Source organism: Micropterus salmoides, unplaced genomic scaffold, assembly GCF_014851395.1.
Source record: "Micropterus salmoides isolate LMB-PRFRI ecotype aquatic unplaced genomic scaffold, ASM1485139v1 Ms_hic_scaffold_3, whole genome shotgun sequence".
Lineage (NCBI taxonomy): Eukaryota > Metazoa > Chordata > Actinopteri > Centrarchiformes > Centrarchidae > Micropterus > Micropterus salmoides.
The window spans coordinates 25,131,139-25,155,816 of NW_024042261.1; the positions used below are offsets into that span (position 1 = coordinate 25,131,139).

At 42.2% G+C, this 24,678-nt stretch overlaps 1 protein-coding gene across 3 annotated transcripts; it reads right to left on the reverse strand.

Moving 5' to 3' along the window:
* Positions 1-304: 304 nt before the first annotated feature.
* On the reverse strand, positions 305-14,609 carry LOC119882395 (CLK4-associating serine/arginine rich protein). 3 transcript variants are annotated; one of them, XM_038692414.1, is made up of 21 exons: positions 14,453-14,609; positions 11,680-11,819; positions 10,502-10,599; positions 10,308-10,409; positions 8,864-8,943; positions 8,546-8,630; positions 8,306-8,442; positions 7,771-7,867; positions 7,052-7,130; positions 6,895-6,968; positions 6,756-6,797; positions 6,489-6,677; positions 5,764-6,063; positions 5,487-5,672; positions 4,441-4,480; positions 2,660-2,720; positions 2,406-2,464; positions 2,278-2,324; positions 2,113-2,198; positions 1,863-1,884; positions 305-1,068 (listed from the first exon to the last, which is right to left on the reverse strand). In XM_038692414.1, exons 2-21 carry the CDS (start codon positions 11,776-11,778, stop codon positions 1,020-1,022), a joined length of 1,932 nt encoding a protein of 643 aa, XP_038548342.1. In that variant the 5' UTR covers positions 11,779-11,819; positions 14,453-14,609; the 3' UTR covers positions 305-1,019. The 3 variants fall into 3 exon arrangements, 2 of the variants coding, with proteins under 2 accessions (XP_038548342.1, XP_038548344.1); XM_038692416.1 differs by having other exon boundaries at positions 1,811-1,884; XR_005440505.1 differs by lacking the exons at positions 305-1,068; positions 1,863-1,884 and having other exon boundaries at positions 2,159-2,198; positions 4,437-4,480; positions 14,453-14,608.
* Between the last annotated feature and the right edge of the window lie 10,069 nt (positions 14,610-24,678).

Below are 24,678 nucleotides of genomic sequence, written 5' to 3' on the forward strand. Positions count from 1 at the left end.
CAAAAATATATATTTTTTAAAATGCTGTGAAGCATCTTAAACTGCAAGTAGGGATTTGTCGCCACCTCCTGATAAAAATAAAGTGCAACTCAGTGGCAGACTTCAGTGAGTCACGGGAAATAAAGTGTCTCCATAAGACCACATATATCCTACTGATTTAGGTGCCATTTTTGTGATCAACATTTGATTAAATATTTAGGCTAATGTATTCAGACGAAATGCAAAACAGCTCCCGTGAAGGAACCTGAATATCTGTATTACATCATGTAGCTAGACAGGAAAAAAAACAACTACAAAATCAACATACTTTCAAAGTCAGTTTTATTTTTTGTTCTGTATTTCACATTCCACATTACTGGGAACAAAAACAAGTTATTTGCTGCTGTTAACTGGTTGGCAGAGGACAGTATAAAAAAAGAGAGTGGTCAATATATTTAATTCATTCATTAACTTTGCATCTGCTTTGATAAAGACATTTTTAAGTGATGTGTATAAACATCCTGTACATCAGCTCATGAAAGTAGTTTAAGATGGTCTTGACTGTAAGCGTTTCTTGTTAGAGAAAAGTAAATGGCTGATGGGGAGCAAAAGGACACGAGGAAGATGTAAGGTAAAAGGTGAGATATTGCTTAGTATTGTGTATTTTGAAATGCAAACTGACATCTCCGGACAAGTCCACATTGAGAAGAACTGTTCAGCCAGAAATAAAAGGAGCATGCAGAAGAAACCAGAAACTCATTTAATAAACCTGCATTCTCTTTACAAGATGAAACAGAAAGGAAAAGACAGATCAAACATGAACCAATAGGTTATGTAATTACTGAAACTAAGGTGTCACAGTCAAAATAGTATATTTTGTAGACACAGAGTACCAGAAAACATGGTGTTCAGGTATAGATTTGGGAGCCAGAGGATAGTCAGTCCATCTCTTCAAATTCCCATGTTGCCTGCATGTTGGACAGTATGTGTGCCAATGACAAAGTCCTGTGCTGAAGGTTCTGTAAGATGTTTTCCACAGCTCAGTACCGGTAGTGTGGACTCCGTGATCGAGATCGAGACCGAGACCTCCTGGGGGAAAAAATTACAAAAGGAGTCAGTATCAAGATGGGAGCAGTGTAATCTGACAAACATAAATGTGAAAAATTGTCTCTTTCTTGTCTTAAAGGCCTGGACACCAACTAACAACAACTGAACAGAAAAGCCGGTTTGTGCTCCGGTTTTCACACACGTTAATAATGTAAACGAGACTTCTGTAACATCATTACTCTGTGCATTAAATGGGTCAGTTTAGGAGCAACAGCACCTTCAAATCCTGCGTTTCATAATTTGGTGGTTGGCCAACACTTGTGTTTATATTTGAATAAGAGATTGTGCTTTTAATGATACTTAAGATTAACACAGATTTACTGGTTGGTCTAAAGAACATACATCCATATTCTTACCAAAATGTCTGTTAATCTTTCTTTTTTGTATTATTTTAATTGTCTGATTTTTTTTTGCCTCCTGAAATGTTTTTATCCTTGTTCCACCATGTAAAGCATTTGTTATCAGAATTTTTTTAATTCTCAAATATAGTCATCGATCCAGTCGGAGTTGAAACATTTCTAAACTTCTGTGAAAAGTTTGAAGTATTTAGTTTTAGTTACTTAGAAACTTGTTCTGGATTATTTTTGTTCTTTGGTCTCTCAAGACACTGATTTGATTGAGTGAAGAAGAAAAAAACAACAACACATTGTTAAAGTATTACATATGAGAGCACTGTGAAGAGACTTTGAGATGGTGTTTGTGCATTAGTGTGAACAAATCCCACAATTCATTCTGCTTCATCGGAGCTGTGCTGATTCCTGTGGCTTCTCACATACCTTCTGTAGTTGTGTTCTCGGCCTGAGGGACAAAAGACACAGACACACGATCAAAACAATAGCGAGCCAGAACATATTAAAACCTATGAACCTGGCGCCAGCAAATCAGACAGAGGCTCAGCTGAAATGATGGTTTTTTTATTATTATTTTTTATTTATTTACTTCTGTAGAGTATACAAGACGTGCACACACGAAACACTACATGTTCATTAAACCAAATTATTATCATCATATTATCAAAAGTCTTACCATATTTGGAAGGAGAAGGCGAGTGGCTCTGTCGGCCGTACTGTCTTTCCCATTCATCCCTCTCTTTCTCACGTCTCTCACGCTCCCTAAATGCAGAGCCTCTGGGTCAGACAACTGCAACACACAAATACCAAACCGTCCACTTGCACACACACAGATTCTTACTTCATGCGTATCTTGCGTGCCATGGCTCGTAGTTCTCCCTCTCGCTCCTGTAAAACAAACAGCCATGAGGGGAGATGCAGGATAAGAGAGTCTGTGCCTACAATTCAAGTACATACACAAACACACACCTGTCTTTTGTTTTCCTGCTGCTGGATCTTCACCTGAGCGGCTTTTTTATCTGCCTTGGCTGCAGGTCGGGAAAACCCACAGGAAATTGAGGGAACAAAAAAACAAAACCACTGATCAGATTTTGCATCCTTTGTAATTTGAATAACGTGACAAAATGTTATGTGAAAAACATTTTCACGACTCGGACGCCTGCGCTGTTTCTTAACTTGTGCACAAACCGTAAACACCTTACTCTCCGCTAAGTTGTACTCACACTGCTTGTTAAGCGCCTTCTGCATTCGTAGCTTCAGACGCTCCTGTGGGGTCATCTTGGGCTGTAGGTGACACAACTGTGTTAGCACATCCTTTCACAGCCCGACAAAAGTGTGTGTGCTGTAATACAATTTTGGTAAAATGACTTATGTACAGTAGCTGGTGGAGATAAAAAAAAACAACCAAAAAGACACAGATAAATGAATTATTTGTGATGTTTGTTCAGCCCACAAACACAGCGGACGCTGAACAAGCTGTGTGTGTGTGTGTGTGTGTGGACAGTGGCATTAACATTAGGATAATTTAGAAGCAGGACAGCAACCATTCACATGGACCTTTAAGCAATATATTTATATGTACGAACGCTGGACGGCAGGAGGAGGAGAGAGGGTCGGAAAGTGACACAAAGACAAGTTCAGGTCCAGTGAGTTCCGAAAGCTTGGAAAGAGCCGGTGGCATTTTGTCAGTGGCACACCCATCATTGGGCTGCTTAAACCTGGCCAGGCAAGAAAAACTGCCGGTCACAACACTGCAGGCAAGTGTAACAGAGAAGCAGATTGGAACTTCCACTCTACTTGTCTGTTTGACTGTTGAGAGTATATTCAAATCTTTTCTTCTTTGCCAGAAAATGCAGTGAGAAGAGAAGCTGATGGACAGCAAACGGTTAAAACAAAAAGTTTTACATCTGGGGGGAAAGAACGTTCATTTACCCTTTTGTACAGAGATGAGAAGATCTCAGGCCTATACACTAAATGTGAAGCTACCATGAGTAGCCGGTTAACTGGCTCAGACCAAACTCTGTCCAAAGTTAAGAACATCCGCCAACTAGCAATTGTAAAGCTCACTAATAAGCACGAATCTGGTTTGTTTAATCTAGAAATAAGCTGGCACACAACCCACCATAAACAGTGATTTGTATTTTTTCCCCACTTTCTGAATGGATTAAACAAACAAGATACAACATGCTTTATGTGTGCTGTTAGGTAGATTTTTACCTTTGGACAGAGCAAGGTTAGCTGCCTCCACCCAGTCTCAGTCTCTGCAGTGAGCTAAGCTAACAGACTCCTCCCAGCAGCTTCATATTTCATGTACAGACATGAGAGTTGTATTGATCTCCTCAGACAGGAAATAAGTGCATTTCCGAAAATGTTGAACTGTTCCTTTAACCCTTATCTCAAGTCTTAAATCGGTATGTGGGACAAAGCATGTCACTTTAAGAGTAAGAGCATGCATTCTAGTGCATGTTCAAACAAGCCCAAAAACGACTGTCCGGAGTACACACATCTCATTTTTCATCAAAGATTAATTGTCTTCTGTCACTTAGGGTCATTGATGTGATATGATGTTGTGTATTTGAGACTACAAACAGATAAAACCAACTCTCTCACCAACATGTATATGTATACATGCATGTACAACCCGGACTAAAAGCACAATCAAGACAATGATGACTTCACAGGGTGCCTAAATGTTCATCACTCCATACAGAGATGGCAGTCATTTTTTCAGTGTTGGCAAGTTCACATTCTTCTCAGCAAAATACTGAGTAGGTGAAGAATACTGTAATAGCAAATTCAAAACAGATGAAGGGTTTTGACTGCAGAGCATGTCCACTTTGTGGGGGGAAAAAGAAAAAAAAAGAAAAATCACATCATCATTTTATTTTCTGTGGGCAACAATGGCTTCTACATCCCAGTCTGGTGGACAACCATGTCAGCCTGTCAGGGATGAGGGAGGCGTAGGCTTTAGCAAGAAACCCAGCTAGATCAAATTCTTACTGACTTTGGCAGCTCCCGTCTCTTTACCACCCGGAGTATCAGGCCTGGAGAGAGGAAGACAAAAAGACTGGGGTGATGAAGACATCTAAAAACAACAACAAAAAACATTGCTTCCTCATCAGGTTAATTAACAAACACTTATTGTTAGATCAGCTGCTTGATGGCTGAGTTGTAGCACAAAGTTAAGGACTACAGACTACACGACTTTCAGCGTCAGCTGATGGCCGTGCCGTTCACACTACATAACTTGCCATCTTGTGATGGGAGTCTTGAAGTCGTTGTGGCATTCTGATAGGTGACAGGGGGTCTCACACTACACGAGCTGACAGCGACTGTGTCACCCGACACTGGTCTCCGAACCACGTTTTGTCAAGAACACACGTGAAATGTGTAGCTGCCTGCTCTGCCAGCTGCCTGCTCTCATTGGCTGGATGTGGATGTCGAGTTGGCCGACTCCTCCAGATATTTGGATGTGTCAGAAATGTGTCGGGAAGCCGTTTTGAAGCGCCAGTCGTTATGTGTGAACTACTCACGGCGAGCTCGCCAAGCGGCAAATTGGGCTAAAAATCATGTAGTGTGAACTAGGCTTAAGTGATTCTAATCTAACACATCTTTCCATTTTTTGTAAACAGTCCTGGCTCTGTAAATGGCAAACAAAGCGACCCACACCCGCCACACAACTCTATTCCAGCCGTTGTGCGTCAAATATCGTTGAATAACTTTGCCCACGGACATTCAGTTTACTTGTGCGTTGGTGTCTGCTTTGCTCTGCAATTATACTGCCAAAACACTAGTTGCCAGTGGGGTTTCTATAATCACAGTTCTTGCTGTATGCATCGCTGCGACAAGTAGTCATATTTTTGGGGAGATAATGTCGGGCTACAGCGTAGGATACGCAGCTACATGTAGGCTATGGTGTAAATTTGATGCATAAGTATACATCAGCTTTAGACCATCTTTTAGGCAATTATGATCAGTGCATCCCCAGCTGCTGCCTCATTCAGGAGTTGAAGATACTTCTTTGCTACAGTGTTTACATGGTCTTCTTACTTTCTTAGCTTGTCAGCGACGGTGGTGGTAGAGGGCTGGGCTCCTCTGTGAGCAGGGGAGGGACTGTGATTACCGCGACTGGGGGACTGAGAGGGACTGTGACTGTCGCTGTCCCCCCGCCGGTGGCCTCCACTGCTCCGAGCCCCTCGTCTTGAACTGCCCCCGTGCCGTGAGCTGGAACGGGACCTGACAGAAAACGCAAAGTGAGCTTAGGTCACTGCGATGTGTGTTGGAAATCAATGCAAAAGCACCGATTAGAGTCAACAGAAAGCCTTACCTCGTTCGTTTGCGTGCCGAGTACCGTCTCCTGTCCCGCTCCCTGTCTCGGTCTCGCTCCCTGTCTCGGTCGTTGGACCGCGATCGCGTCCGGTCACGTCTCCTCCAGGATCCGGCCCGCCCGTTCCCCCCTCTACCCCGAGAGTAAGACCTGGAACGCCTTCTCGACCGCGATCGCCGCCCATCCCTTTCCCCGCGTCCACGCCGGGTGCGACGTGAACGGGAAGAAGAGCGAGAGGAGGACCGAGATGAGGAATGTGAGGATGAGGAAGGGGAGCGACTGGAGGATGACCTTCGTCTCCTGGACAAACAGAGACAAACTGTTTTAGTAACAACACCAGCCCAGCACCTAGCCTATGTTCAGAATACTTCTGTTTTCTTGTTTTTAAGAAATGTTACTGTCACTTCGCATTGAGGTATGAATAATGAAATATTAAAATTGCATTTACTTGCTAGGAACTGCATTGCAACAACCTGACATGCACAATCAAATAGTAGTAAATGTGTGTCACTGCTTAAAACTATCCATTCATACACATCTTCTATACGCACATGCAGGGTGGAAATGGTCCATTTGTTATACAACAGCAATTCTTTGCACTGACATTCGCTTGATTAAAAACCTCACCTACCACAAAAATCAGCTGTGATCATTTCAACAGACAACAAATCGACTGTAAGAGGAAAATAACCAATGAAAAGCCAGGAAGATGGAAAGTTACCGACCGGGAGCCCCTGCTATGACCTGCAGGGTGCTGCAAGTTGGAGGGGGCGTTGCCAGAGTGAGGAGCGGGTGTTTGTGTTGCCGCTGCAGCTTCATCATCGCTGCCTCCGAAGCTGGTGATGAAGGTGATCTTCTCTGGGCCGGGAGAACGAGAGCGTGACCGAGACTCAGAGCTCGACTCCGACTCAGGCCTGAGATAGATCAGAAAATAACGTTCAAAAACACGGACACACAAAAACATTTGTCAGGGACAAAATTAGTCAACTTACCGTTTATAGGGATCGTACGTTGGGCTGTCTCTCCTGGCATAGCTGAAATACAGGAGGACGAGGACATACTTAAACATGTTTTGAGGTAAGCAGACTGTTAATGAGGAAAAACCCTTTAAAAAGGACAACATGAATTTACCTTGGGGGGCTGATCTGTCTACCTTTTAGTCTCTTCTCTCTGAACTCTCTCCTTTGTCTGCGAGAACGCCGGCCCTGAGACGATCAAACATGTCATTTAAAAGTCGCATATACTAATCACACAACACACACAAATTCTTCAGTGGAAGTCATCTTACAGAGTACATGGCCTTCTCTGCCTCCAGGGCCTTGGCATGTTTGATGGCCTCCACTTCCTCCTTGTCTTTCCTCAACATCCTGATGAACAGGTATTACGTTAACAGTGTTAAACTACAAACACAAACATCATGTTGACAGTGTAAAATGTTTACTATATTTCCTATTTAATATATAAGCATGAAAAGCCAAAAATGATTCAAGTCCTAAAAACACACGACAAGGCAAACAGCTGATTTTGGATGAAATATTCCTTCATTCCTAAGGACATAGCTAGTTTAAGTTCATTCCTCCCACCTCGCAAAACAATGTAAACATGAAACCACATCCAGGAGCATGCTCAGTGACATTACACTACTTGCCAGAATTAAAAAAAAATTGGCTGCCCTGTTCACGTTCATTGCAATGAAGGAATAAGTTCAATGTCATAGAGGCATGAGCTCAATAAGGTTGTGTCTACAGGGATAATACTAGATGAGACAATTGTTGGTTTTTGTGTACTAGGGCATTTAATAAAAAAGATAAAATAAAACCAAGTGTTTTTTGTAGTTCAAAGTCTAACCAACTCCACCAATGCTTCAAGACTTTTTAAATCAGGTCACTGAATTTCCATTTGTAAACTGAGAAAGAGAATCTCAAATCTCAGCCAATAGCTCCGGTATTGTTGCTTTGCTCTACATTTGACTTTTGAGACATGATGATATAATCATTGCGAAGTTACCTAACAAAGTCTCCTTCACCCATTCCATACGGGGTTGCCATTTTGTTTAGGTCCAACACCTGTTCCTGGTTCAGCTCATCGACATCGACCTCCACATCTGCACTCACATGCAGAGACAAAACGACGCAAAGCTTTATTAAAACACAGCAACATGTCAAAGCAGATTTTACCCTCATACCCCTGTAGGACAAACATTTGCAGTGACGGATCACTGCAATCTGGTCTGAAAATATGTATTTTCAGACCAGATTCTCAGGTCACAGCGGTTAAGTATGTGTTATTTTTTACAAACAAGCAAAAAAAGCACAAACCGGGAATAAAGAAGTACATCATCGAGTTATCAAACTTGATTGAATAATTACATCAATGTATATTAAGTCAGGTGTGTTTCTGTCAGTGTTCTGAAAGCTGTTGTTTCTACTCTGCATCCTGTTTCTGAAGCTGCTTAACGTCACAACTTTTCTTTTTTTTTTGTCTCTGGAGTTTTAATTTTCCTGATGCGTGAATCTCATTACTGACAGACCCATTTCCTCACCGATATCTGGGATGCCCTCATCCTCTTCGGATTCACTGTTCTCTGAATTGTCTTCATCTTTGTCTGACTGGGGGTCGGGCTCTGTCACAGTGCTGTCTTCATAGGTGTAACCAATGGTGGCCTTTTTTTCAGCCAGTCTGAACAATAGGAGGAAGGATTCATAAATACACAGCCATAAGTTGGCTCCAAATAAACTACTGGTTTTAAGCACAGCAGGGATATAACAGTTAAATGACATACTTTTTCTTCTCGTCCTCATTTGGTTTCGGCAGGCCACCGTAGAGCTCGTCCAGGTAGATCTGGTATAAACACTGCTCCTCTGAGACTATAGGAAGACAGCAGGGAGTTTAACAGTACAACACAACTGCAAAATATACTCACTGAGGGCAGGTTATAAGACTATTATAGTCCCATTAAGAACATGTGCAGCACTGTGCATGTGTGAAATATATTAACAATGGCTTAACTATATTGCATTACTGACTGTAGCTTCTGAAAGTCAAATGAAATTCAACCATTTTCTCAGAGAACATCAGCTATGAAGTTTGTGATACTCACTGTTGGCAAAGTCATTCTGCACTAGGCCTCTGTAGCGCTCATAATTGCACTTCCTCTCCTCCATCTCCTGCTCTGGGGTGCTGAGACAAAGAGTAGAAGCGTTATTTACCCCTTCACTGAATAGTCCCATATCTCCACACTGAGCATTTTTGGCATCTAACTGAGGCTGAAATGTCTGACGTGTAGAAGAAGAAATTGAAAAATCTCAGTGACCTGTTAAATGATAGGTAACAGTTATTTTAACCTATAGTAACAACCAGAATAACCAGTGTTTTGAGAGTTAAAACATTCAGAAAAAAGTTCTGAAAATGTTTTGTCAGTTAGGAAATTCAGCCCTAATGGTGTTTCAAACAAAGCTTTTTACAACGAAAACTTCACATCATGAATTTATTTTACCTACTAAAACTAGGCAAATGTTTTTGTATATTATGAAACACAGTTTATTTACACTTCATTAAACATTTGATGCACTTCAGATATCAAAATGGCTGAATGTGTTTTTTCGTCTGTGACGGTTCTGAATCATTCAGGTCATAGTTTTCCATGGAAAGTTAAAATCAAGGGCGAATGGACTTGGTTAAAGACACTCAAAGACGTTTTGCCTCTCATCAGAGGCATCTCTTCAGTTCTGACTGACAGGCAGGGAGTCTCAACCAGCTCACAATTTGGCCTGATGCAAGAATGCCAACAACACTCGTTGAGACTTGGCCTCGGGCTTCTCTAACGACCATAACGACAGTCATCACAAAAGCCAGGAGCACTAACAAACCAAGCAGTATCGATCATCTTGACAACAACCCCACAGAGTTTAATTAGCTGGGATTCCCTGCAAGTCAGTCAGAACTGAAGAAGCCTCTCAGATGTAGCCTACAGTGTAGGTCACAAGTTTGTCAGTGGATAAATGCTGCAGCTAAAGCTCCTGTGTGTGTTGTTTACTAGCTGCTGGCAGTTTCACATGCCACCATCTGCCTATGTTGAGGGAGTATACTACAATATATCACCTCAATGCAGCATCTCATTATTAATTTATTAGAAAGAGGAGAGTCTCTTTTATTGAAAGTCATAGCATCTGGATTTCTAAATACCCTGGTATGCCATAATACCTTGATATTAGCGCTCTATATAAGCCAAGCATGTTTATTTTGTTGACTGTAGCAAGATGAAATAAACAAATTTGTAAAACAAACAAAAAAGAAACCTCTCTGCTTAACGCAATCTCTTTTTAGACATACTTTTCCCTTTAAGGTATGGTACTTTGTTGTATCCATGATTTTTAGTCAAGTGCCTCAAATATCAAGATGTAAAACAATCTGCAAAGAACACATGAATGCACCACAATGCCCCGCAATTGCGTACAATCAAAAGTTAATAAATTAAATATAAAGACAGTCAAAATAGATAGATTTTTTGGTAAAACATGGCGTAATATTGCTTTAAGACTTACGATGTGTTGAGCAGTGGAGGTGTGTACGTGGGGATGTAGTCCAGGTGAGCCCTGACATCAAACCTGTCAATCATGTTGTTAGCATCTCCTTGCCATGGCATCCTTTTGACAAAACAGAAAGAGTTATAATCTGATCCGAAAGATTTCCAAAAGCTCTGTGCCCCTGGTGTGTCTGATGTGGTGCATTTCCTCACATGTTGATGGGGCTCTCTGCAGCCAGTGCCACAGCAGGATCCAGGTGGATCTTGTAGGCTCGGCCATGAACCTGCAGAAACTGTGCTGGATCTTTTTTCTGTCGAGAAAAAGTAAGAAGCATTCTATAGACAAAAAAATGGCAACATAAAACTAACCAAATACTGAAAGATGTTCTGTACTGTGCAGCTGTTGAACTCATAAGTTTCATCATGCATGTGGTGCCTTTACAGTGTCTTGTGAATTTGGCTAACAAACCTTTTCTTCGTTGTTCAAACTACTGCGGCAAATCTAAGAGTTATATACATCTTGTCAGCTTAAGTCTAAATTAGACTCCATATAGAAAACTTTAATACAACACAACTGGCAGAAACAGAAAGCTAACAGCAGGTAAAGTTGTCTACGAGCATCAGCTAACTTAAAGCTTAACCGCCAACTGAGCAGGAAAAATGAGATCTGAAGCACACGGTTATAAGACCTTTTAAGAAGGTGCAGAAACTAAGGTTTTCACATAAAGTGAGTTCTCATCAGAGAAAGAAGAGGCAATGGTTGTGTAGATAATTAACAGCCAATGCCGAACAAATATCTGTCTCTAACATTTGGAAATCTGGAAATAACTGTCCTCACTACATTTTCAGCGTAGCCTGAGAAATTGATCTATTGGGATGTTTTTCATAAGTGATTATGAAATTATTATTAAGAGTGATTATTGTACGATACATTTACTCATTTGGCAGACGCTTTTATCCAAAGCGACTTACATTTGAGGAACAACATGTAAGCATCAATAAAGCATCAATACAGTAAGAGATCTACAAGTGACAATATACACTACAAAGAGCACCAATCAATGGGGTAAATACCTAGGGAAAGAAGTTAGAGTTAAGGAATAGTTCAATCAATACTAGAGAATTCTCCGCACCGAGGAGCAGGTTTTTGCAGATTGGTTTTCAGAGTCACATATGGAAATCATGAGGAAATCAAAAACATTAATGTGTCATTTATTCATCTCAGTTGAGGTCAGCAGTAAAATCCTTGGGAGGAAAAGTATTGTGCTGTAAATTATCCATCAGGAGAAAGCTGACAGCACTTTGGATTTGCTGCCACAGACAAACACCGCAGCAGAAATGTTATTCAAGTATCTCTGCATACATTTCTGAAAGATGACAAAGTTTCTTACTATCTTCTCATAGTACTCTCGCCGGCGCTCTCCTCGGCGTTTGTAATCTACCATCATGCCACGGAGCTTGCGCTCATGTTTGCGGGCCTCCTGCCACATGACGGCTCCGCTGGGGGTGGGGGCGCGGCGGGGCACGGCTGCTGTAGAGAGGAACCAAGAAACATGGAGTGAGGAGACAAAGAGAGAGCATACAAGAATGTGAAGAAATTTATAACTGAGATGAAAAGGGAAGATGCGTGTAGTGAAAGAGAGAGACTTAAAAAATAATAATAATAATATTTGACTGGGAAAAGCTGCACAGACGTAGCTCTTCTGAGAGATTACTGTACATAACGGCAAATCGGGCTAAAAATCCCTGCTAACTGCGTGTCCTAATCCATTCTTCAAGACTTCAAGACTTCCGTCACAAGACGGCAAGTTGTGTAGCGGCCATTGGCCGACGCTGAAAATCGTGTAGTCTGCACGAGCCTTTAAACACATGTGCAGTAAGTGCATGGGCAGAGTGGTGCCAGTAGACAAGCAGGTAGGTAGGTCAGCCTATTTGGCACCTGGTAGAACAGTCTGAGCCTGTCAGTATAAAAGCACTTTTTGCCGACGTAATTTAGGCATAATTGTCCCGAAGGACTATGTTACAGCCAGTTCACGGCTGCCAGCTGAAGCTGAACCTACTGCACAGATTCCAAAATGTTTTGTACCAATTGGTCATTTTGACACCAAAATATCTGAAAATATGGCGCAGATTTTAAAATACCAAATTATTGTTTAGTGTTTGCTGGTCAGAGATCATCACAAGTAATTTTATGCAAGTCCAAGTCAAGTCTCAAGTCTCTTTTAGGGATAATAAGTGTTGATTCGCTATGCATCAGTTAGAAATAGCCTCTGAGCTATTATTGAGGCAAAAACACAGGAGCAGACCATTGCTGAATGAAAAAGCCTATATAAAGAGGGAGACAGTGTGATAACTGTAACGACAGTTTTATCCACCCATATTTGCTCTCTCCCTATGCTTCGCAAACATGAATAACAGTTTCCTGAATAACAGCTTGGTAGCTTACGGAGTGAAAGCCAAGATCAGTTTCACCACACAATGACTCCACCGTCGTGCATTGCTATAAAACTAATAACCACTGTGAATTACAGAAACGAAATAGGCTAATTTCCATCAAAAGAAAGCCATGCTCTGCACAACAACAGGATATCAGAATCAATCCAGTGATCACCTGACTTAGATGTTTATACAGTACATAGCCTGTATTTGTTCAGCATAGACCTAATACACTTTAATATAACATTTATGGAAAGTGAAAGTATTTCTTCCAGCTTGAGAAAGGGTGATGCAGTTACTGGATTTGAGTTACATTAGCAGAACAACCAAACCTAAATTAAAAAAAAAAAATTTCTGCAGCTGCCCAGCTCATAAACATCTGGCACAAGGGGGTTAAAGCTCTCCTGGGTAACTGTGGGGGCCACACAGCTTGGATGCAGAGTTTACTTAGGAAATGTAATAGGTTACCGATTACAAGTTACCCTATTTAAAATGTAATAGGTGTGTAACTATTTCAATTACTTTAAAGGTAATGTAATTACATTAAATTTTGATTACTTTTCTAAATTACTAATGAATGTTTCCAACTGTTAACCATAATCAAAGCAGCTTGAGAGGCAATTTAACTGGCAGAGGGGCTGCACTGAAAATTCAAACATGAGAGCCAATCAAAAGCATCAAACTTTACTAAATGGCTGTGGTTGGAAATGGACATTGTGCACATGAAAAACTTACAGAGCAACAAAATTAATATTATACAACATACAGCCTAGCTTTTTACAGAATATATTCAGATCTAACCCCCAAAGTAATCATGAACATTTTCAAAAGTAACTGTAATTTAATTACGCATTTTTCCCACAGTAAAAATTATTTTGTAATTAAGTTACTCCATAACAGTGATAACAGACTAGTTGTATTGCGTTTAGAAAATGTTTAGTTATTTTCATATAATATTCTTTTTTGATCTAAGTATAAATAAATTTGTGGTTTTAATTCACTTACTTGTCCTAGCTATTTCAAGCTTCTCCTGATTTTAACAAATACTGTTGGGTGTTGCAGAGGCAACTCACATTCAAGCCAACAAACTAAACAGAATAAAAGTCAATACATGTTTACATGTCATTGCAAATACTTTGTGTTTTATACGTTATATTTCCACTTAATTTCTCAGACAGGATTTATTATTACAGCCACAATTTGGACTATACGGCCAGTACATTAACTGTAACTACTGTGGCACAACCACGTTATTGTGAGCGAATTTATCACCTTCCCTTTTTATCAGAAACACTATTTGTTTGTTTAGTGAGCTAACGTTAGATCAAATAGATTCAGGTAATAATACGGCGGCCAAAGGGCTAACCAGCTAAATATCTAACTTTACGGTTGTCAAGCTCGTGACACCGCTGCGCAGTTGATCAATTGTAAACTTCATTTAATTCTATCATTTGAGCAACCCTGCTTTCGTCTTTAGGCCGGAAAGAATGTGAAACAACAATGTTTTCAAAGTTATCGATGAGCTTGTTAGCATACACAACGGCCTGTCTGCATGCAGCCGGGCCTATGCTGCTGTTAGCCAGTTAGCATCACAGCTAGCCTAGCTTAGTTTAGCTCGTCTGCAAATACGTTAGGAACAACGCGTGTACCACAGCCTCACTAACATCAAAATGACGTGAAATACAGCAGCACAACACATTCAGCATTGTTTAAAATTTTACAGTGTACCTGTTTTTCTGAACGCTAACACACACTCGGGTTGTTTCGCTCAGCCGAAGACGATGTTAGCGGTGTGCTGTTGTATGTCACACGCCTCCTTTCCAAACGGCTGTAGTTCATCGGTGCAGTACCGAGCGCAGCCTGTAGGGGCGCTGCACGACTTTATAGCGATGATGTACACTGAAAACGGCATGCGTGAAGAAGCTGTTGTCCTCATCCATTAGTGCTTGATTTGATGCTTTTATAAATGTTACAACTTGAAGAGTGTAAAATTATATATATTTTCGTGTTAAGAGAATATGGCATTAGTTTAATACAACACCTGGAAAATGTTTCACTTATAATAATACTATAATAATAATCTTAATTTAGAGAGCACTTTTCAAAACCATGTTACAAAGTGCTTTTACAAGAGCAAAGACAAAACAGATAACAAGATACACGGTTTAAGCAGGAAACACTTAAATACATCAAAATACAGTTAAAAGAAAAATAAATATAATAATAATAAATAGTAGTCCTCAAAAATGCAAATACAACTCCATTATTACAATTCAAGTTCTCTTTATTAGTATCATCGTCTCACAACATCTTCCCGTCATTTCTACATTTAACAGACACAAAATAAGGCACATCTTGCATAAAGCTGAATAGACTAAGTAACTAACTACTTGATCAGATAATTAATGAGCAACAATTTTGATAATCAATTTGTTTTCATTCTTTTTTGCAATAATGTTGAACATTCTCTATTTCCAGATTGTTAATGAAATTTTTTGGTGTTAAGTGATAATAACTTGAATGTTGAGCTAAATAAAATTTCCTTTTACTACTTACTTTACTGTGTTTTGTGGAAAAAGCGACTATGCATAATTTTATTCCATCAGCAACACTTTTACTTAAATAATATAAAAGGGTTTGTTTAAAAAAAAAAGATTGTTTAAAATAAGAAGTCCCACATTATGCAAATTCTTAAGTCAGGTAGACTAGGTAATGGAACAATATCAGGGCCGGAATTTATCAAGCTTCTCAAAGTGCCATTTTAGTCTTAAGTGCTGAGAATTCATGAAATTTACTCCTACTTTTAAACTTATGAATAAAAGCAAGTTATAAAATTTCTCAAAGCTAAGAATCACTCTTACTCTCCCAGTTATTTAAGACAGCTGGAGAGGTCTCTCAAGTGGTTAGGAGCTGCCAGTAGGGCTTGTGATGGCACTGTGGAGACAGAAACATGCACAAATCTTTCAGAAGAGGAAGAATGTTTCTGTATTATTTGACGATGCGCAGTTAATAAGACGGGGTCAGACAGCGCAGGCGTAATCTTTGTCAGTGAGTTGGTGAGGGACGTCATCTCACCACTGACTTTACACAGTAAAGTATAATGTAAAAAATTAATATGGTATTTCTGTGTGGGGAATTGGGGGGCCTCCCCCAAGAAAATTATGTTTTCCAATAAAGAAATACACAATTCCACATAAGTTTGGAACATTGTTATTACCACATCTGTGAATAAGTAGGAAAATCTAGAGCAGATTTGGAATAAACTACACCCCAAAAGCTAAACTTGCTAAATAAGTCTACTGGGGTTGAATTATAACCGTTAGATCTGGGAAAATTTATTTGGTTAGTTTTGATGCTCTCTACAATGATTTTACATTCATTGCGCAGCAAAGCACTGTTATGGAGTAACTTAAGTAGTTTTGAGCCTCACCACCTTATAATGGCAGGAAAACACATGACCTCAGAATCATTACAGATAGGACTGTTCATGTTTGCCTTTTGTGTCTTAATTTACTGCTTTATACATTTGTAGAAATTAACATAAATAATAGGCAACATGAGAACCACCTCCTTTCTGTAGCTATTATTACAAGCATTTAATTTGTACATTAAAATCCAAAAGAATCTCATATAGCTTAAAAGGACTAACTTTAGTTTGCATCCCTAATTTGCTTTACCTTACTAACCTCAGATCCTCTGTGGTCAACACAGTCCTTTCTTTTTAATTTAATTTAACTATCAAGATGTACAGCAGAGGACAGAGCTGTAACGTGGCAACTTTGTGGATCTTTTGGTCTGCTAACTTTCACCGTCACTTTCTGCCACTCTCTCTCACATTCGCTCATCCTTTGAAGAACGACAGAAAGAACTACACCACCACGGGAGGAAAAAACATTCACGAGCGCTGCGGGGCCATTTGAATGAGCATTACAGGTAGTGTTATATGGACGTTGGAAAATAAATACCCGTTTAAAATGATTTAAGACCTAGAACACAAACTTCAGCGAATTTAAATTTTAGACTTTTAATGACCCCGCCGAAACCCTGCTGGACGTCTACCTGACAGGTGCTGTTATCAGAGCAGCTCCTTTAATCTGGAGGTCTCAGTGTGTTTGATTGTCCGAGTGACAGAAAGTGACAGTTAGGAAAATATTCTGGCTCTACAAGTACGGTGTTGGTGTGTCAGGTAATAACAGGGTATATTCAGGAATCCTGCAATAAAACCTAACACACACCTTTATAAGGGACATTTTTGAGGTTTTAAAAGGAATTTAAGTATATTTATAACATATTTATTGCCTATATGTCATCAGGTTGTAACACCACCTAAAAACTGAGGCATTCACCAACTTTCTCAGTTGCCTATAACAGCCTTTATGGGCCAACAGTTTTCTATGTGAAGGACTGGTCAGATTTCCTGCGAAAAGCAACTGTCTTACATAAGCTATGACGTTTATGTACGCAACATTAGAGCAAATCACATGAAACACAGTGTAATTTTGTGTTTTAGTTGGTTTAAACTAGATAATGTGAGCTTGCCTGCAATATGTGTGATAACTTTCACCGTCCACTTGATCAATACAGCAAAATTCAAATAGGCCAGGAGAGAACAAAGATGAAGAGAATAAACTGAGTGATGAATAACGTAAGTAGTGTAGGCGGTGTAGCACAGGTACAACCTGGAGGAGGAACTAGTCTAAATGACTGTATTAGTATAACATTAAATTGAAAGTATATTGTTAATTTAATAGTAAACTAAAAGTTTGATATTAATATATTCATTATGTTACTATATTCAATATAATTTCATATAATAGTATATAACTTACCACTAGTACGCTATAATATTAATTCAAATTACAGCTGCTTCAGTTTGGGGTTGTTTTTTATTCATTAACTTTGTGCAAGAAAAATGCTCTAGGCTACATGATAGTCTCCAACCTTGATTTTGGGCAGGCTACTAACTCGTCAATAATCATAACTGTTTATGCAGAACACTGAGTTCAACATGTATAAAGTTTGTTGTAGCACATCAAGCTTTTTTTAAAATCCCGCTCAGCAGGGGTTGCAGCCAATTCTGTGGTCTGGTCGCTGCCCACTGGTCTCTGCCACACGGACCACTGGTCGCTACCACAGTCTCTGAGGGATGGCTCCTTCCTGTTCCTTGTTACACAAACTGTGGCTGTACACATTAAAAAAGGTCAGTTTCAAGGTTTTATACAGTCTATGGTTCCAAAGTAGGCCTAAAGTGACCTTACAACAGTACAATTTTTTTTTGTCTAATAGAGAGGAATGAATCAAAGCAATTAGATGTGTTGAGGAATTTTCTACCGTATCAGGCTTAAGAATGAACTTGAACAAATCTGTTTATTAGGCTACCACTTAAGGAATGTGATCTATCAGAAGTTAATGGTATCCCTGTGAAGAACCCAGTTACATACCTGGGTGTGATAAGAATGAAAAACTCTGCAAGAACCTAAACTTCAGCCCTATGATTAAACAAATAATGAAAAAGGTTCAACAAGTTATCAAACTTTTATAAACAAGCTTGTGGGGCAGCAAGGCAGCGACCAGTGGTCTGTGTGGCAGAGACCAGTGGTCGGTGTGGCAGCGACCACTATCTTTAGCGACCCTAGTGGTAGCGACCAGTGGTCTGTGTGGCAGAGACCAGTGGTCTGTGTGGCAGAGACCAGTGGTCGGTGTGGCAGCGACCACTATCTTTAGCGACCCTAGTGGTAGCGACCAGTGGTCGGTGTGGCAGCGACCACTATCTTTAGCGACCCTAGTGGTAGCGACCAGTGGTCGGTGTGGCAGAGACCAGTGGTCGGTGTGGCAGCGACCACTATCTTTAGCGCCCCTAGTGGTAGCGACCAGTGGTCGGTGTGGCAGAGACCAGTGGTCTGTGTGGCAGAGACCAGTGGTCGGTGTGGCAGCGACCACTATCTTTAGCGACCCTAGTGGTAGCGACCAGTGGTCGGTGTGGCAGAGACCAGTGGTCGGTATGGCAGAGACCAGTGGTCGGTGTGGCAGCGACCACTATCTTTAGCGCCCCTAGTGGTAGCGACCAGTGGTCTGTGTGGCAGAGACCAGTGGTCTGTGTGGCAGCGACCACTATCTTTAGCGACCCTAGTGGTAGCGACCAGTGGTCGGTGTGGCAGCGACCACTATCTTTAGCGACCCTAGTGGTAGCGACCAGTGGTCGGTGTGGCAGAGACCACTATCTTTAGCGCCCCTAGTGGTAGCGACCAGTGGTCGGTGTGGCAGAGACCAGTGGTCGGTGTGGCAGCGACCACTATCTTTATCCTCTCAAAAAGTGACACTGACGAGAGCATCGGCTTTATGAAAAGTTGAATTTGTTTCAATAAAAAGCAGAGATTTAGCTAAGTAGCCGGCTAACGTTAGCCAAACCCACACGCTCCTTGAATTTTCCCTTTTGTCTTCTGTCTTACTGATTCCGCTGCTGGCAGCACATCTCGCTCGTTTTTCAGGAACGGGGCTGTTCAAAGTGGCCACAGAGCGACCGGCCAACCGAGTTAATCCCGTTACTACTGATCGCCACTCCGATGATTAACATTGCGGGTCCGGCGAGGTGGGAGATTACGGTCGGTTGTATTCGTAAATCATTTTCAGGTCCACACAGATCTATTTTTTGGAGCATTTAAGAGTGAAATAGGCGCTCGGTAGATCCCTGCGCCTAACGTTACAGAAAGGAATCACAGTTGCTACTCACTGCCTGTCTAGTATTTTTGGCTATGCTTTATAAATAAATACGTTCACCTACACTTTTAGCAAACAAACTTTTGGACAAACAGGATTTTCACATTGAAAAAAATTTAATACCTTGTTAAATGGCGATTAATACTTTTTAATGACCTTAACTTTGGCAAAATCGATTTATTACCTTTTAAGACTTTTTAAGACCCCGCGGACACCCTGAATAAATGCTTCAGCTTCTTCGGACCAACAAAAGTCTGTTCCCAAATGGCTGAAGAAGTGAAACGGGTTAACGGACATCTCCCCTTCAGACTGGAAGATGCTAACAGTACGTCTTTTAGTTCAAATTATAGAAAGTAACGAGCAGCTGTGTTTTATTCCAGCCTACCTGTCCAGCGGAGAGAAAAGAGGTGTTCAGCTCCGTCCTGAACACAGACTGAACATCCATGGGGTACCATATTTGGGTCACACATGGCGACATGTCAATCACAAGGTAGCCCCGGCCTAAAGCCTCCCCTGCTTTCTTGTCTATTTTCCACTAAATGGGACCATAATTTACTAAATGAACATCATGCTGTGTTGAAGAAGACTAGCGACTGAGACCATATACGATCCAGTGGAGTCGCCCCAGTGCTGGCTGTTAGAGAGAATGCAGGTTTGAGGCTTCACTTTTCAAACCTGGAGGTTCCTTCTTGGTGAAGACACAAAGCTGCTTCCTGGTTACACAAATCAGACACATTAAATATAAAATTTTCCGTTGTGGTTTTGAAACGGACCAATCAAAGAACAAGACGCAGATTCAGGTTGTCCTCACACAGAGGAGCAGGTGGAGGTGGGGCTACGTACTGAGGCGCTGCTGGAGGCGCTCTCCTCCTCGTTGTTGGGTGGCGGAGCCGCTCCTTTCCGGGAATGAGGCAAGGAGGCCGGAGCCTTACAGCGGGACTTAGGAGGCTTGGTCTGGGAATCCTCGTACTCTTCCGCCTGGGCAAAAAGGTCGCTGAACCTGCAGGAGGAGGAAGTGATATCATCAGCCGCCACAGTGATGTCACCCGTCAGTGTGTGTGTGAGTGCGCGCATACCTCATACTTACAATTGCTATATATGTCAGAGGTCGCACGCCCCTGGAGAAACTAGGCGTAAAGTTCCTGCTCAGGGACACATTGGTGGACGTGTCACAATGGGGAATTAAACCCGGGTCTCTCACACCAAAGGCATGCAGAGAAACAGACAAATCCATCCAGCGCCACCTTTCACTTTGGCTGAAGTGGACTGCACCAGCAGCGTCAGTGTCAGTGACCACAGTGAGGAGTGTCAGCATTGTCTGGTTCATCTTTGCACTGCAAAATACAAACAATCCAATTATGAGGATAATTTTAAAAGAAAGCTAGAAAGCCACTGCATGCTCATCTGTGCCCCCCACACACTTAAAAGCATATTGTTTTATTTTTTCCAAGCCAGTCTTGACACAATACGCACATGCCAAAATGTAAAGAGTTACTTGTGGCTGTTATGATTCCTTCTGTCTATACTGACTCTATAACGCTTTCTTAATCTGACTCAACTGTAAGAAAATGAGGGCAAAATTCTAAAGTTCATTAGAAACAGTTATGAGACTTCAGCAACTGCACTCCTTAACCCTTATTTAGCTTCAACTAAACAGCCTCCCAAAATCCTGTGTCCTCATATGGGGAATTCAGGTTTTGAGATCCATTCATTCTGCTCAACTTAGACCTGTTGTCCTCATTAGTGGGCACATGCCTGTGTCATGCCATGTTCTGATGTCTGTTTCTTTTTTGTTACACATTGGGTACACATACTAATTTTTCTCTAAAAGTATGCCCTGTTCAAAGACAATGCTACTAATATAAATACACACAGAATCAAAACCCAGGTCTTGGGAGGTTTGGGAAACATTTTTTCATGAAAGGAGAAGAGTGGATTTGTCCCTAATTTCTAACAATCTGGTGTGGTGGGAATTGCGTGTTTAAATAAACAGCTCAGGCAAACACTTGTCTTTCTGTGAATTTTATTCAAGTCTTCTGCAGAAGGACTCACAGCAAAACACATACGCCGTGTACATGTATGCTCGAATGAGTGAGGAGAGCTCCGTGAGCCTGTTATTTATCCAGCTTTAGGGTCAATCATATCATCCCACAGAGACACATTGTCCCTGAAGTCTGGATACCACAGAGAACAGAGACATTTTGACTGTTACGTTTACACAGATTCAGTGCCACATCACAGATGAGTCTCCCTGAGTCCAGGGTTACATGCAATATGTTTGGAATTCCCATTACACTGGCCAGATTGACAATCAAAATAATAATTATTATACAAATATTTTAACACCACATCAAGCTATAAAGTGTAACAGTTCTACCAATGTAATTCTAAAATAATAATAATATTGATAGCAATAACAACAAATCCTTCCAGCTGCAACTACTAAAAGACAAGTCAAATTCAAACAAACATAGTGACTGGGTGAGAAATAGAAGCTAACTATAATCTTAAACATGACAGTAGAAGAGATTTGGAAGCCAGTGCAGTAGGGCTGGACCCAAATATTCGACTATTCCCTCATTGGGTTGGTATTGGGTTTTCTCCTTTTGTGGAATTTGTTGAACAAATGCTGTCTGTGCCTGTCTGAGTCGAACCAGCCACACCAAGCACACATTTCCCACACTGTGTGAGCCAACTGCCGTTAGCCAAGTGGCTAATCTGCAGCTTGAAGCTCAAAGCCACAAGCAGTACACTCTGTTCATGATCAGAGGTCCCTTCACACACCCCTCCCCACAGAAACTGTATGAGCCCACGACAGCAGACATTCGCTTCGTGTGGACAGAACATATACACACCCACATATACTCCTCTACATTCATTACGCTTCAAGCGGACAGGATAGCACTACTCACAACCCTGCATGTAGTGTTATCCTATCACTGCTCCACACATTACGCACGCCAATCCCCCCCAGCAGAGCCCGGCTGCGGGCTCGTGCGTGACCACGGCATCACCGACGCGGTCCCTCCTCCTGCATCCAGAGGTGCGTGACAGGCTGTGTTTTGCGCTGTACACGTGTGATATATGGCATCAAGTGTGTGCCAAACACGTTAAGCACGGCAGGCGAAAGTGACGCTGGGGAGAATTGTGTTTCTTGTAACTACAGAACACATTGTGTGAGCCGGCTGTGGGTTAGCCAAAGGGTTAACAAGCAGCCTGGGCTTGCTGCAAAGGCCCCCCGACGGCCGGCATCCCCGCCCTTTCAGGGGGCCCCTCCCCCATGGGTAGTGGCTGGGCACCCCCCCGAACTGTGACAGCGGCAAGGGCAGCAGAGTGGCTTCCCTTCAGGGCCACCAGGGTGCCTCATCAGCAGGTCTGACCGCTTTCAGAGACACTACTCGGAGTGGCTCGCTTCCTGCTCGATGCACAGATGGATGGACAGCCTGATCCGCTGGGATCACAGGCTGCAGTACTCCTCTAAGTGGTCGGCTTTCCAGCGCTGGGTCTGGACCAGGGGACGGATCTGGTCGTCTGTCCGCTGCCGGTGGTGCTTTCATTCCTCCAGCCGCTCATGGACAGGGGGCTGGCGTTCAGTACGGTTAAAACCTACACTGCCGCCATGTCGTCCTGTCACAAGGGCTTCGGGGACAGGACTGTGCTCTCCCAACCCCTTGTGAAGCGCTTCCTTAGAGGGGTGCGAAGGTGCAGGCCGGTGCCGTGGCCTGTTGCCCCACAGTGGGATTTAGCGCTGGTTTTACGTGCATTATCCCAAGCCCCGTTTGAGCCTTTGGAGACGGCGGACCCGAGATTCCTTTCGGCTCAGGTCGCCTTGCTCCTGGCTCTGACATCGGCCAAGAGGGTCAGCGATCTGGCTGCCCTCTCTGTGGCTCCGTCGTGCCTCAGGATTCAGGGTGACGGCTTTTTTCCTCCCCCCCATGGGTCGGCGGAGGACGCGACGTCCCACCCCCTCTGCCCGGTGCGAGTGCTGTCCTGCTATGTGGCGCGCACGGCCGCCTGGCGCTGTTCTCAGCGTCTATTTGTGCTCTACAGGAAGCGGTCCAAGGGACCTCCCCTGTCGGAGCAGCGCCTGTCTCACTGTCCCACTGGACGGTGTGGGGGGGCGGCCGCTGCTTATGTGGCCCTGTCTTGTGCGCAGCTGATGTGGTCACTGTCGTGACCCCGCCTACCTCTGTACAGCTGCGGGGCCCCCCATCCACTTTCCCGACTTACACATGGGTCGGCCCTCGGCCTCGCCATCATTGCTCGCACGCATGCTGACACCAATGCCGCGGTCAGCGGGTGACTGTGTGGCTCATTGTGACTCTGGGCGGGTGAGTTGTGCTTGGTTGTACCATATGGGCCAGTGAGGCGCTGACTCATCCTGCTTCGCCTCTAACCCAATAGCGAAAGCCTTAGAGGGCGAAGCATATACGAAATAGAACGGGGGTTACGTACTATAACCCGGATTCTATGAGTATAGGCGCAGCCCTCTAAGTTGTAGGCCTCACTGGACCTTGGTTCTCAGTGTTGAAGAAAAGGCATTTGGGAGCCGATGGCTGGGCCTCACCGTTGTATATATACAAGGTGCGGACGTAGCAGAGGCCCACGCCTTGATCAATATTAAAAATCATCAGGTTACCTTAGGATCGTTTGACTGTAGTTTGAAGTCTGTGACTCCATCCAGTTTCATTCAAATCTGTTTACTTAATGACCTGATGAGATGACAACAAGAGAAATACAGGGAAAAAACAACCGTTATCCTAAAATAGACAATTTTGTACATTGGGGTATGGTGAAGACATGCTGCGATGAATAGAGGTTATCAGCTGTGACTGAAATGCAGCAGTACGCATGAGGTGTCAGCCCAAACCTATAAGACTTCATAAAAAACTAAAAATCATCAGCTTACTTCAAGAACATTTGATGGTAGTTTAAAACCTGTGACTCCACCCAATTTAATTCAAATCTGTTTTCTTAATGACCTGATCTGCTGAAAACAAGAAAAAAAATCAGAAAAAAGGACTTTTCTCCTCAAATAGACATTTATTTTACATGGAGTATGGTGAAGACATGCTACTATGAGTAGACGTCATCAAGTGTTAGTAAAATGTAGCAGTACACTTGAAGTGTCTACCCATATTTCTAGACCTTGATCAATATTAAAAATCATCAGGTTACCTTAGGAACGTTTGATGCTAGTTTAAAACCCGTGACTCTGTCCAATTTAATTCAAATCT

Bases quoted from the DNA above. Each gene is read 5' to 3' on its own strand.
- LOC119882395 (XM_038692414.1), bottom strand. From the start codon at position 11,778: ATGTGGCAGGAGGCCCGCAAACATGAGCGCAAGCTCCGTGGCATGATG. The intron at 2,465-2,659 runs GTGAGTACAACT...CCCGACCTGCAG, and splicing joins GAAGGCGCTTAACAAGCAGT to CCAAGGCAGATAAAAAAGCC. The intron at 1,069-1,862 runs GTATGTGAGAAG...TTTTTCCCCCAG, and splicing joins CGAGAACACAACTACAGAAG to GAGGTCTCGGTCTCGATCTC.